The 13,329-nt window shown below is 53.5% G+C and overlaps 7 protein-coding genes across 7 annotated transcripts; 2 read left to right on the top strand and 5 right to left on the bottom strand.

Annotated features, from left to right (window-relative positions):
- Positions 1-99: 99 nt before the first annotated feature.
- CLAFUR5_06447 (uncharacterized protein) lies at positions 100-984 on the top strand (the record flags this gene model as incomplete). Its single annotated transcript, XM_047905595.1, has 1 exon — positions 100-984. One exon carries the CDS (start codon positions 100-102, stop codon positions 982-984), a length of 885 nt encoding a protein of 294 aa, XP_047762138.1.
- Positions 985-1,213: 229 nt separating this feature from the next.
- CLAFUR5_06446 (uncharacterized protein) lies at positions 1,214-1,480 on the bottom strand (the record flags this gene model as incomplete). Its single annotated transcript, XM_047905594.1, has 1 exon — positions 1,214-1,480. One exon carries the CDS (start codon positions 1,478-1,480, stop codon positions 1,214-1,216), a length of 267 nt encoding a protein of 88 aa, XP_047762137.1.
- A 502-nt stretch (positions 1,481-1,982) lies between these two features.
- CLAFUR5_06445 (uncharacterized protein) lies at positions 1,983-2,794 on the bottom strand (the record flags this gene model as incomplete). The annotated part of the gene is made up of 2 exons (XM_047905593.1): positions 1,983-2,637; positions 2,691-2,794. The coding sequence occupies 2 exons, from the start codon at positions 2,792-2,794 to the stop codon at positions 1,983-1,985; spliced, it is 759 nt and encodes a 252-aa protein (XP_047762135.1).
- A 259-nt stretch (positions 2,795-3,053) lies between these two features.
- CLAFUR5_06444 (E3 ubiquitin-protein ligase dbl4) lies at positions 3,054-4,508 on the bottom strand (the record flags this gene model as incomplete). Its single annotated transcript, XM_047905592.1, has 6 exons — positions 3,054-3,145; positions 3,272-3,432; positions 3,554-3,777; positions 3,887-4,024; positions 4,111-4,225; positions 4,327-4,508. The coding sequence occupies 6 exons, from the start codon at positions 4,506-4,508 to the stop codon at positions 3,054-3,056; spliced, it is 912 nt and encodes a 303-aa protein (XP_047762461.1).
- Positions 4,509-5,162: 654 nt separating this feature from the next.
- CLAFUR5_06443 (uncharacterized protein) lies at positions 5,163-6,365 on the bottom strand (the record flags this gene model as incomplete). Its single annotated transcript, XM_047905591.1, has 1 exon — positions 5,163-6,365. One exon carries the CDS (start codon positions 6,363-6,365, stop codon positions 5,163-5,165), a length of 1,203 nt encoding a protein of 400 aa, XP_047762635.1.
- Positions 6,366-6,726: 361 nt separating this feature from the next.
- On the top strand, positions 6,727-7,644 carry CLAFUR5_06442 (Isoprenylcysteine O-methyltransferase; the record flags this gene model as incomplete). The annotated part of the gene is made up of 2 exons (XM_047905590.1): positions 6,727-7,498; positions 7,556-7,644. 2 exons carry the CDS (start codon positions 6,727-6,729, stop codon positions 7,642-7,644), a joined length of 861 nt encoding a protein of 286 aa, XP_047762551.1.
- A 1,607-nt stretch (positions 7,645-9,251) lies between these two features.
- Positions 9,252-12,359, bottom strand: CLAFUR5_06441 (uncharacterized protein; the record flags this gene model as incomplete). Its single annotated transcript, XM_047905589.1, has 1 exon — positions 9,252-12,359. One exon carries the CDS (start codon positions 12,357-12,359, stop codon positions 9,252-9,254), a length of 3,108 nt encoding a protein of 1,035 aa, XP_047762140.1.
- Positions 12,360-13,329: the final 970 nt, after the last annotated feature.

Raw genomic sequence — 13,329 nt, 5'->3', positions numbered from 1 at the left:
GCATAAGAGATCGTTGCTTGCCCTACATGTGTCCTCTTACATTCACAGAGCCATAGCTTCGCGAGTGATTGACTTACATCACAGCTAACGCCTTCCAACATGCCAGCAGACGAGGCGGTTCTTTGGGATGGCGAGTCTCTTCGCAGGGGACAATGCCTTCGCAATGGAAAGTTCACTTTCACATTGCAGGATGACGGCAATATGTGCCTTAATTACAACGGCGAATACCTTTGGGGCACCTCTACACAAGACAAAGATGTGCAGACAGCGACAATGCAGTCGAATGGCAATCTTTGCTTGAGGCGCAGCGACAACGATTTCGTATGGGGCTCAATGCAGTCTGGTGGGAATATGGTGGAACCTGGCAGCAGTCCTTACCTGCAACTGCATGACAACGGCAACATTGGCATCTACAAACAGCACAACGGCGCGGGCTGGGTCGTGTGGTCCAGTAACACCCAGCTCATCACATTCCGAGCTGTGCACTTCCGCAATATGTCCCGCACGGTCTACACATATCCTCTCATCAAAGACCGAGACGGCAGCAGCACCCTCTGGGACGGCAAGGCCTCAAACATTTGGGCAATGGTGCCACAGTCGACGCCCGGCTGGAGCCAGATCGCTATAGACTGGAAGAATGCATACTACAACACAGACAGAAAACACTATCTTCGCGATGAAGTCAAAGGCGTGGTCAAATTTGGGCACAACATAAGGTGGGGCGATGATGTTTGGGTGAACGACTGGCAATTCATCTACGATGAGAACTCCACGACAAGTGTGCACATCACCAGCGATGCATCAGCGAGGTCCGGGAATGCAAATTATGACGGCTGTTCCACGAATTTGTGGTTTGACCCGCGGGAGAACCATGACCTCTCGCTCTGGACAGTCGATGACAGTATGGAGGTCCATATCTTCTATAGGAATTCGGAATGGGATGGAACCATCAGGAAGCCAGATTTCAATGACATCAAGAGGTGAAAGCGCAGCATCAGCATAGCAAAGTTCGAAGAGCTGACCGTATTGTTCTACGGAGGCCGTGCTACGAGCGGCGCAGAAGCTTGCTATCCGGGAACTGAGTCTGATTGGCGAGAATAGCATTTGATATGATGGCCTGTTCACTCTGTCTCTCTCCAAACACCATGTCACCATGTGAAATGGATCATCTTTCAACCGCTATGTCAGCCAAACTCCCCCCTCCCATACCTCCTCACCTCCCAACCCCATCCGCCATCAACGCAGCAACCATCTGCACATGCCTCCCCGCATCCACCTCACTAAACTCATCATCATTATTCAACCCATAAGGCCAAAATGGCTGCCTGTCACAATGCAGTTCCGCACCCTCCCCATCATACTCCTCCAACTTCGCTCTCGCCTTAGGAAACGCCAGCTTCGGACAAAGCTCTGCCCACGCTTTCGTAGTCCCGACCCCAAGCGTGTGCGCCGTCTCATGCAACGCGGTGCGTTCATTCATATACCTGCGGTCGGAGCCGAAGCGGATGGTGCCTTCGAAGGAGGCGTCGGCGGTGGGGGTGCCCGGGCCTGTAGAGAACTTTTATGGATTTTGATAATTGGCGAGCGTCGTTGTTGTAGCGGCCGGTGGCGAGGTCCATGGCGGAGGCGATTTGTTTGTAGGCATCTAGTTCGTCTTTGGATGGGGTTGGGGATTTGTTGATGGTGTAGGTGATTTTTGCTGCAACGGGTGTAGGCGCATGAGGTGAGGGCGAGGAGATGTGGAATTTGCATGTTGCCACTGGATTCGGAGAGGTGTGTTGGCTGCAAGAGTGTGAAGGTAGCTGTTGCGGGATGTTGGCTGAGAAGTAGTTCCATTTAGGCGACACGTACTGCGCGCTACGAGGTATTACTTATGTATGATGTGAATACACCATCCTTGGCGTATGTTTGAGTCAAAGAGCTTCCTATCAGGCGGCCGCACATGCAAGCCGGGAACAGCCGCCCTTAGTGCCGTAACGCTGTCACGCACGAACATGAATCCTCAGCCTCTGTCCCTCATGACCCTCCATCTTCTCATGATACACCATCTTCCTGCGCTTCAAACACGTCCTATCCTCGAGCTCCCGATTCGGATCCAGCATGAGAACTTTGAACATCTGGTTAATCATCGCCTGAGGCCATGCTTCCAAGTCCTTGATGAACCACTCTGCATCCACTCGCCACACCAACATATCAACCACGCACTGGCGAAGCCTCTCATGCGGCGCCGTCCTCTCAATATACTGGCACACTTCAGCCTGAGGTGCGTTGCCAGAGACGCGGGAGAAGTCGATGAAGCAGTCCATGACGGCATTACAGAAGGGGATGTCTTGGAGGTATTGGGCCATGGTGTACATATCAATATAGAGGATATGGATCTTGGCGGAGTGTTCAGGTGAGATGTGGACGGCGGGTTCAGTATAGACGGTGTTCGAGTAGACCCAGTTGAAGTAGTGCTGAAAGGCTTCGGTAGTTATCTCTGGGAGCTTGACTTGTTGTCGTCGAGCCTCGATCCAGTCATTCTTTAGAGCAGCAGAGAAGTACTTGGACTTCGAGCATAGTTTTTCCTTGTGGATTTGGAACAAGTGCTCGGCAGGTCCTACGAGGATGTTGATAAGTTCGTGGTACTGTTGCAGCCTTCGTGGGCAGGAGATGTCAGTATCGTTCGTGCGAGGATATGATGGTCTTACTCTGGCTGTGCGCGGCGCTTTGTTACCTTCTGTTCATCATCGTCATCCCGCTTGCGCTTCTTTCCCCCCTCTGCTCCGGCGTGAAGCTGCTGTGGTGCTTGCATTGTGTCCTACGTCAGGTTGTGATAATAAGACCGAGTTATTGTGATTCTACGAGGGTTTATGAAGTCTGCCATGACATTCGTGTCTCAGACCTTCATGCTATCGCTGTGTCTCATGCGGCCTTTGCTCGTCACGCCGGCTTCCGTGCAAGACATCGGTTCTGAACAAACTCCTTCGCTCAAAGCACAAGATTTTACCGCTCGATCCAGCTCCAGCGAAACATGCCGTACTGGTGAGACTCTTCTCAACACGCCAGATCTACTACTGTGGTGGCCGCGGGTTGCACTTGCAGTAGGCACCTTGCTCGAACGGCGAGACGCAGTTCCAACAAAAGAGGACTTTGCAAGCAAAACCTAGCAGGATGTCAGCGGAATGCCGTGGAGTATCGTGTGTCGCCGCTCCGCTTCGAAAGATCGGCTCAAGCCATCAATGGACCTAACTGGCAGACATGAGAGAGGCGTGCTGCTGAGATGACTTACAGAACATAGTATTACAACCTCCATTCTTCTGAATGCTCCCCTTGCAGCTTGGGCACTTCCGAGTGACACGCTCGATCTCGAGCAGCGACTTGTCCTCCTCAACAGTACGGTCTCTTATGCGAAGTTGATACGCGGCACAAGTCTCGCCTTCGTGGTATGGCCTGAGTGACACAGTTAGCCGGTCCCTTCGAGGATTGCGCTCGACATTAGGGAGTGTCCGCGGAGCCGAGCAGCATCCATTGAAACATGGACCTCGAGGCGCGAACAGTCATGCCCACTTACCTATCGCAAGTCACGCAGGCTCGTGCTCCGCACTCGTTGCAGGTGAAGATGTCTTCTACGTCAGTCTCCGGATCGACGGCCTTCTTCTTCGATCTGCTCTTCGACTTCGGTGGTTCCTTGGGCTTGTCGATGATCTTGGGCTCGTGGACCTGGCCAGCGTTACAATTTGGGGCCATGCACCAGCGCCAACCCGGTGTGTTGTCGGCGATATGCTTGCGCTCCATCTACATCACGGTCAGCTTGCGCTACAGAGTAAGTACTTCGCAGAGGACTCATGGACATCGCTCAGGTTATGGCACGCTCTCTGATCAGCGAGAAAAGGGATGTACTTACCTTCTCGAACATGCCGTGCATCTTCTTTGTAGTGGCGATCTGTATGTTGACGTTCTTCATGATGCCTTCACACTCCGGGCACTGTCGATAACCATATGAGTATTTGTATAAGCAAGCCTTGGAATCGACGGAGATGAGCTTTTGCAGGATGGCGGTATAGTCTCATGCCCCTCGACTTGTTGCCACCCAATGCAATGCCGATACCGCGATGCGCTAGTACATACCTTGAGACCAAAAACCTTTCGATCTTCGCTGATCGTAGTCTGCGCACCCTCAAGGGAGACATCGACCCAGAGCTTCAAGCAGCTCTTGCAGGTGTTGATGTTGTGCTCGCACTCGCTGTGACAATGTCAGCTGATCCCATATGCCAATTTCTCGGGCGCATAGCAAGGCTAAGCCATTCGTGCAGCAGTGCAAAGTGATCCGCGCAAATGACTTACCTCGAAGGGTTGTAATCCGGGAAAGCCCCAGCCGAACGCTCCCTGTCGCAGATATAGCAGAGATAGCGCACCACATCTTTCTTCGCCTTCTTTGCACGTGGCGCGGCAATGGTGGTGTCCTCCAGTACTCCCTCGTCGACGCCTCCCGCAGCGGTGTCGGATCGCAGCTTCCTCTTCGACATGTTGATATTGTTGTTGATGGCGATGTCGGGTTGTTGTTGGGATGCGAATGTGTGGTGGCGAGTCTGGACGTCGGCACTGCGGGTCGTGCTGATGTTGGAAAGGGTGTCGTGTGGCAGGAACTTATATGTGGAAGGATGGATCGCAAGGCAGCAGTCGCGTGGGGTCGTGTGTCACATGCGAGATGCGAGCTTGTGCAGGGGTAGTGACGTGGTCGAGCATCGAAGAGAGTGAATGTAGTGGTTCAGAGAAATCCCCTGCTGTTCACCAACCTTCGAAGTTCGAGAAGCTGTTTCTGTTTCGTGAGAGATGGAAGCTTGCCGTGTCGAGAGGATGTTTCACCCAACACTGATGACCTGAGACATTGTTAGTGGTATGAGAGGTGTTTCTTTCTCAAAGAATCGCTCTTTTACTATGCTGACAAGATTGGAACTCACTGTTTTGACAGCTGCAAGTCAGTGGAGGCTAGCCAGATTATAGGCTGATGGGGTTCCTCAGGAGGGGTGGAGACGAATTGCTTGAAAGATAGGAGAAATACGGGTCAGTGGCAGCTTCAGTGACTTCACTGCGATGGTGAGTACGTCTGTCGGACCTGTAGCATTACTGCAGTCAGATGCCGCGAATAGGGCTTGCCATGCAATACTTCAAGAATTATATCACGCTCCACTAACCCGCTTGCGCTCTTCTTCCACCATGCCGTCCACGACCTGAAAGACTCCCGTGACGATCTTCATGGTGCCTTCGTCTACCTCACCAACGAACCTCTGCTGGACCTTGTCCGGATGCCATCGGACTCTTTCCACCTTCAAGTTCTGCAGCCGGATCCTACCTCCACCATCACTCGGAACATGGCGCATGAAAGCCTCAATGTTCGGCTTCGTGACGGGCTTCGGCTGCAACACCGGCCACGGGATCCTTTTCGAAGGCGCTTTCGAGATCGATTCGTCTCTGTTCGAGGTGTCTCGCTCGTTCAGGAGCTCGACCTTGAGCCTGTCCCAAGCAGCGAGATATTGCGTCCAAGCTTGCCGATACTCATCCTGCTCCCTCCCACCCTCAGTCCTCTTCGAACCCCCGGTCGTCCTGCCCTCCGTATCAGGCACCCATTCGTAGTCATCCTCATCACTGTCCACGCCGGCGAACCTCCTCGCCCCAGCCTTCTGTGCTCGCTCCCACGCGGCCCTCTCTTTCCTCCTGATAAACTCCTCCCTTCTCCGCGCTCGCTCCTCTTCTTCCTCTTTCCGCGCCTTGGCTTGCTGTTCGCGCTCCAGCACCTCGTGAGGGTTCTTCTTCTCCCACATCTTGGACTGCACAAAGGCCGCGTAATCGTCATCGTTCATCTGCTCGAGCTCACCTTTCGGGGTCTCGACATTGGGCCGAGGGTAGACGTGAATGGGTTGGGAGTAGACGCTTTCCCAGTATGCTGCTCCTTCATCGTCGGCTAGTGCGTCGAAGAGAGATTCGCGGAAGGCAGCGTTGGGATCACCCCAGACATGTTGCTCTGGGTTTGTAGGCTCACGGGGGAACGGATGCGCCGCTGTCTCATCTTGCTCTGGACCAGTGTCGGTATCTTTCCTGGACTTGCGGTGTCGCCGACGGTCGCGATCATCTCCGGAGCGGTGCTTTCGCTTCTTGGGCAGTTCTTCGCCGTGTTTGAAGCGGAACTTGGTGGAGCTTTCATGATCGTCGCTCTTGCGAGATCTATGTCGGCTGCGATAGTGCGCGCTATCATCGGAACCCCTCGCATTGTGGCTATCGATCTCGTCTTGCAGACTTGCAAGAATAGCATCGTGATCTACATCGTTCTTGTGATGAGACAGACCTGCCTTCACCTGTCTCTTGCTCTCCTCCATCGACGGCATTTCTGCTGTCCTGTGTCGTCGTATCGTAGATTACGCATCTCGGCTACTATGCGCCCCGGAATTCGGTGCCCAAGTGCATTCGAACAGAGCGTCGTAGCGAGGTGAACACACTGAGAGTCAGCGCCATTCATTGAAAAGAGAAGCACGAGCCGACCCCCACTTGCCGACAGCCGAGCCGCGACAGGGTCTCGCACGCGTCTTAAGATTGTTAACATGTGATGACGGAAATGGATGAAACAGAGTCTAGTCTCTTTGCATTATCCGCCGACCTTTCTCTCTTCATGGGCTCGCACGACATGAAGACTGACCGCAGTCTCGCCCAGTGATACCGCATCACACTCCCTTGCACCTGATCACCAACATGGCTGGTCTCTCGCAGTCATCCTCTGCAGACACCACCACCACCACCACCACCACGAACGGCATTCCCAATCCGCCCGTCGATCCTGTCGCCAGCGCCCACGAAGTCGAGGACGACAATGAGTACCAAGTCCTCCCCGAAGAACACCTTGCCTTCGACGAAGCACTCCTTCCTGGCGGAGTCCGCGACCTCTCTTACATCGGTGTTCAAGCATTCGGCTTAGGCAATGCTTTCACGGGCACAATCGTCCTAACAGCCTATCTCGTCAGCATTGGCTCAACATGGTGGAGACTGCCAGCCTTCCTCGTTTGCCTCAGCATCTTCCACTTCCTCGAGTACTGGACTACAGCCCGCTACAATGCTCCCTCCTGCAAAGCCTCGAGTTTCCTCCTCTTCAGCAACGGGGCCGCATACAACATAGCGCACAGCTGTGCAACATTGGAAATCGTTGTCAGTCAGTTCTTCCCTGTCTACCAAAAGACCGGAGTGTACGCCATCACGATCCTGGCTGGCGTTGTGCTTGTGCTTGTTGGGCAGGTGGTGAGGACGATTGCTATGTGTCAGGCGGGCACGAACTTCAATCACATTGTGCAGGGCAAGAAGAAGGACGACCATGAGCTGGTCACTGATGGTATATACTCGTACTTTAGACATCCGAGTTACTTTGGCTTCTTTTGGTGGGCGGTTGGGACGCAGGTCTTGGTGGGGAACAAGGTGTGTTTAGTGGGCTATGTCATTGTGCTGTGGCAGTTCTTCAACGACAGAATCAGGGGTGAGCTACCATCAAGATCTTACTGGATACGTATGTTCGTGCTAATCTGTGCAACAGGCGAGGAGAAGTACCTCATCTCGTTTTTTGGAGAGAAGTACGAGGACTTCAAGAAGAGGACAGGGACCAAGATACCCTTCATTCGATGAGATGAGTTACGCAGCACAGAGCCAAGACGTAGCAGGCATCGCACCTAGACCATCGTCAAGCTGAGGATGGAAGCAAAGACGCCACAATCAGGACCGGTTTCCGCTCGGTGTTGATGGACCGTGTGCCTCATACCGCAGCTTATGTACTCGAGATCCATCTCGCTTAACAGTATTGACGTCTCATGCTGCGCTACCTCACCGCAGCTTATGTACTCGAGATCCATCTCGCTTAACAGTATTGACGTCTCATGCTGCGCTACCTCACCGCATCAGTGTACTGCTCTGTAACTCCCAGGCTTCGCTCCGCTTCTGAGGCGGCTCGAAGCTTCGGTCTGCGAGCTCAAACTTCGAGTATCCTTCTCGAAGTAATGACAATCACGAGTACAGCGTCTTCATGCAGCCGAGTAAAATGCGCTTTTAGCTGCCGCCAGATCGATGTTGGCATATTGGCTCTACACCTGGATTTTGCCAGGATGATCGGTCCGCCGGGATCTAAAATGTAACTCGGCTGCTCGAAGACGCTGTATAATCTCTACCATATAACCCCGCAAGCGTATCATCCTACCCTGGACATCCGAAATGCCCAACTAGACAACGATATGCCAGCCACCCTTCCACCACTTCCTCCTAGCAATAAGCTGTAAAGTCAAAAAGTACCACCCAACACATATCCATCTCACATCGCATGTATCACCATTCCTCCACACTCCCCACCAAACACCAACAAATCGCACACCACGCCTCGCGTGGGATGATCTCAAAGAGGACATGAAAAACCGTGCGAGCGTGCCAGACTGTAGCTGAAAGAATTCGCAAATATGGCAGTGTGCCTTCAAGAGTAAAGTAGTACCGTAGCTGCTTCTGACATCCGTTGCTTTCGACTCTTGGAAACCCTGTTCGAAGAAGATCCCTGCCCTGTCCTTTGTTCCCGCACGTGGGTTGGGGGAGGACTTTCGTTGAAGAAGGTTCGAAGCATCCCTGTAGACAATGCCGGCGTGAAAGTCGGTCATCTTCACTAGGCGCTTGCGGGGGGGTGCAAAGTCGGGGAGGGCGAAAGCAAAGTGCGGTGTTTGTTGGAGATTGAGACATTCGATGATAAGAGGATTTGTTGGCTGTAATACCTTCAAGTGCTAGAGGTGTCCAATAGTACAGGTACTTCTATTAACATCTGCCACGGTCATTTCGGATCCTCAGCATCTCGGAAGCGTGTCGGAATATACGCCGCTTCGACAGCCAAAATATCCTTATCGTGAGAGGATGTACCCGCGCGCTACCGAGATGCTGAGGATCCGAAATGACCGTGGTAGATGTGATGTCCATATGTGCAGCGTCCTACACCTCCACCCTCGAGTTCGTTCTCAAGTTGAACTTTCAGACATGTGCCACCCAGTACGTGTTTGTACATACATATGAGATCTGCGACTTTTCTGTTGTGTATGTGGTGATGGTATCTACAGTCGGGAAAGAGATATGGTCGTGGTACCGTGTCCTCGTGAGGTCGTAGCGTTTCGTGATCTCCAGAGAACGCTATTAGGGTATCGAAGTAAAGAAGGTATTCTGTCCAGGATATGTGTGCTCCCGCTATCTTGGGAAGGGGAATGCTGCTCTCAGTTGTACATGATGCGTTCATCTCCCGCCTGCCGCCACTCGCGACTGCGGTCAGTGAGCCGTCGAACTCCGGGAATGCGGCCTGCCCAAAGAGCTTCTGACGCCGTCCGGAACGTGTAGCCGCGCTGCGAGCTGACGACCCCGATCGCTTGAAGAACAGCTTTGCGTGCATCCCGGCTGAAGACCGCAGGGTGACAGATCCATTCCAAGCTCGACTCGAGCTCCATGTCAAGCGCCAGCATAGTCGATCTGTCAATTCCTGCTGCCGGGACGAATGGACTAGTTGGCTCACTCTCGTATGGCGAGATAGGACTACGGCTCGAGGGGGGCGGAGGGGGGAAAGTAGTGTCCAGAGCTGACATTTGGTGTTCTGGCGCGCGTGGAGTTGGAGGCGAGGCAGTGGTCGGTGCTGGAGACGGGAGAGGTGGAAGTCCGCCTTTGGCTAGTCCCTTCAGAATGGACCGCGTCTCTGACAACAGGTGGTGTGCACGCTCATGCTGTCCTCTGCTGACTAGACTTAACGCACGGGAAAGCATGTCCGACGTTAGCAGCTCCATCCTGCGCTGCACGATGGACGGGTGAGGTGGTATTGGTGGTGTGACAGGTCGTCCATATGCCGTCTTCTTCGACGACGGCAGCATCGTGATGGCCAGTAATGACGGTCGAGGCAATTGTGACAGTTGGCAGTCCCGGACGACATCGCTCCAGACCAAATCTGCCTGCAGCAGGGGCAGCTCTTCCACAGACAGAGTCCGCTGGTCTTCCTGGTCAATTGGTCCCAGAGCTTCGAGCCCGGATATCATGCTCTCCCAAGGATCGGAGGGAATGCTGTCGGGCGTCGAATTCTCCGGCTGTATAGCTAGCTGAACCAGGACATCCCGCTTGTCACCGAAGCGCAGATCACCCAACGATGCTTCGGCGTCTCGCCCTGTTGCACGCTTTGTGATCTGAAATGCTCCGCTGATCTTCACGAACTTGGCTGGCGAGCCTTCAGGTAATCGTAAACGCAGCTTTGCGTTCTGGTGCGACACGCTCTGGAGCGCACCAATGCAGCCAGCTAAACACTCGCGCAACATCATCCAGTCTTTCACATATGTATAAGAGGCCTTTGTCTTGGTCGACAGTTCCACCATGGCATCTGGTTTATGCGTTAGGCCGAGACCGAAAGAATGAATGCCGACCTTCGCGGCTTCTGCTCTTTGCACAACGAATTCGACGCTCTCTGTCTCAGAAGCAGCAGAGTCGCTTATGAGCAAAATGTGCGACAGCGGATTGGAGGACCTCCGCTGCATCAACAGATCCATTGCCACACTTGCGCCTTCCACCACATCTGCGCGCATGGTCTTGTGGTGTATCGGTTGGATCGATTCCAGGGCGCCAGACCATCCTTGCCAACTCTTGGTCGCCATGCCGACCAAAGGAACGCCCCCTCCTCCTGATCCGAACGTGACCAAACCCATGCGATCGCGCTCACCCAGGCCCGAGACTAAGAATCGCAGCGCATCCCTGAGCAGGTTGATCTTCAATCCATGCATGGATGCGGACACAGGCACAACGACGACAATGTCTAAGGGTACGTGGAGCGAAGAAGTTCCGAGACGAATATCTTGGACGCCATTGCCGGAGTACTCGGTTGGCGCGGTGGCCTGCGACCGTGTAGCACCATAAGATGACGATGGTAGTGATGATATCCTTCGCTTTTGTCGTGACACATAGTCCTCCTCGTCCGTACCAGATGCATCGTGATCGAAGTCGGGTCGCACAGGTGTCGGTGGCTCGGGTCGGTTGATGCTGTTCAAAGTTCGTCGCCAGGTCTCCAGCTCCTGCGAGTCGTTGAAGTGCAAGTGAAATGCCGGTAGCTCAGCGACGGACAGTATCAACGTAAGGATATCCTCGTCGCGATCGAGCTCCACTGCCTTCAAGTGACGCCTGATCAAGATGGATCCTTTCAGTGTGCACCGCGGCTGTGGCCTCGGATCCTCCCGGTGCTGACTCGTGGTTGACGGAACCTTCTTCTCTTTCACGCAGATCAGCATCTCGCTGAAGAGATAGCATTCCAGTTCCTGCCATGACTGGCGGTTTTTGCCGACACGGACTATGCCATGTAATATGAGCTTTCCAAAGCGTTCAAAGTCCAGGCCATGCCAATCTACGACTCTTTTGAAAAGCTCCTCCTTCTTCGCTATAAGCGCCAGGTCCTCGTGTACACTGTCGACCGCTCGGGGTGCGAATGACAAAGTAGGCTGGGGCGTTGGGGTCTCGAATCTCTCCCCTGGTATGGGCGATGGCACAGCAGGAGGACTGCGTAGGTCTTCGGATTGTGGTTGCCAGCTACCCTCCACTACCTCCACAGTCACCAGACAAGTCAAGCTTTGTTGGTGCCTCGACTTGCTTAATGTTGGGAACTCGCTGCGGACCGTTACGGTAGGAGCTGGTATGGGATATCGAGAAAGATGCCGTGGGCTCTTTACTGAGGCCTCCATTGACTGGACATCGTAATCATGCCGCCTACCCACAACAGAGTAGACATCAGAGTAGTCGTTCCTCGCGGGCATGTTGGTCTCTCCACTGACAGTACGACCATGGGACGTCTGCGATCCATGTGAGCCATTGTGTTTTGCTTCGTAGTTTTCGATTGATTGAGGCTTTGCAGGCAGTAGGTGCTCGTCCCAGTCGTGCTCGGTACCCTGCTGTTGCGCGGGAATCAAATGATGTTTGGCGGGTCTTTGCGGGACTGGTTGGTGGTGCTCGATTGTGCTCGGTCGACGAACAGGTTCCGGCTCCCAAGGCAAAGGCGTCGAAGTGGGCTCCCAACGCTCTCGCAAGCTAGCAACGGGTGCATCTCGTACAATCTTGTTGAATTTCTCAAAATCCAAGTTGCCTCCTCGGGTGGTGTCAAGTCCCAGTACTTGACCACAGGTCGGACAGTCCTTCGCCTTGAACTCGCTGATGTATTCGTAGAGGCATGCTTCGTGTGCCACATGCCCGCAGGACAACGATTGTACTCGTTCACCCCGGAGCATGTGCTCAACGGGTTCGTCGCATGCCGCACAGCTATTACCAATGAAGCTTCGTTCCTTGCGCGAGTTACCTTTGGCCGCGTACATGTCGCGAATTTGCGATTGCTTGGAACGTGATTTGCTGGTCAAGCTGGAAAAGAAGTTGCGACCAGAAGACCTACGCTTGACTGTGTCGCTGTGATGTGACCTAGAACCCGCCAGATGATGGTCCAAATTTAGCGAAGGTTGACTTTCCTGGGGAGCTGAGACAGCACCTGGGCACACGGAAGTCAGCCATCTTTGCTTTGCGGCAAGACACAACACGAATCGTGCAGCGTATAGAAGGGGGCGTCTCATACTTATCTCCTTAACGCTGTGCCTCCAACCGACCGACCTCTTGTTATAATGCTTGGCGGCCGTCTTTGTATTTGAGATTTCTTCGTAGGGATTCAAGACATCTGCCGCAAGGAGATTCTGTATTGTCTGCTTGGTGCTATTGGCCTTGCGCAACCTCACCTCTTCTGTGGGTATAGAAGATGTGGGTTCGCGTGGGACCCAGACGGTTGATCAGGATACATAAGAAGAACCTGGAACCACAAGAGTCGTGCGTGGTAGGAGGTCGTTGTGAAAGTGGTTCGCGTAGTTTCATGGTCTAAATTAGAGTCGCGTTAGCCATTAAGCACCACAGGACACCCATGTTGTTGGTGATAGTAAGGTCAAGGTCAAGTGAGTATCGGGGGCTACAAGCACAGTCAAAGGCCACAAGCTTCGCCGCACCCCAGCAATCGCCGCACCCCAGCTCGGATTCTCGCGTTCCGACACATGGTGTTGCTGGCTTGTATCAATTGCCACACACGCTCAAAATACACGATATGTAGCTCAAATTGCTCAGAATAGCATCGCGAATACAGAATTTGAGAGCCTGTGGGCACTATAGTGGGCTCCATGGTGTGTTGTTGTATGTGGTGAGGTGGTGAGAAAGCAAGAAACGCGTGAATCTCGACACGGGCGCATGAAGCTTTGGTGGGGCTCTCACCAAAATCCCATGCCGAAGCGTCAACACCAACCTCTCGGCAAC

Source organism: Fulvia fulva, chromosome 5, assembly GCF_020509005.1.
Source record: "Fulvia fulva chromosome 5, complete sequence".
Lineage (NCBI taxonomy): Eukaryota > Fungi > Ascomycota > Dothideomycetes > Mycosphaerellales > Mycosphaerellaceae > Fulvia > Fulvia fulva.
The sequence above is the reverse complement of the archived record's forward strand: the minus strand, read 5'-3'. Positions and strand labels throughout refer to the sequence as shown.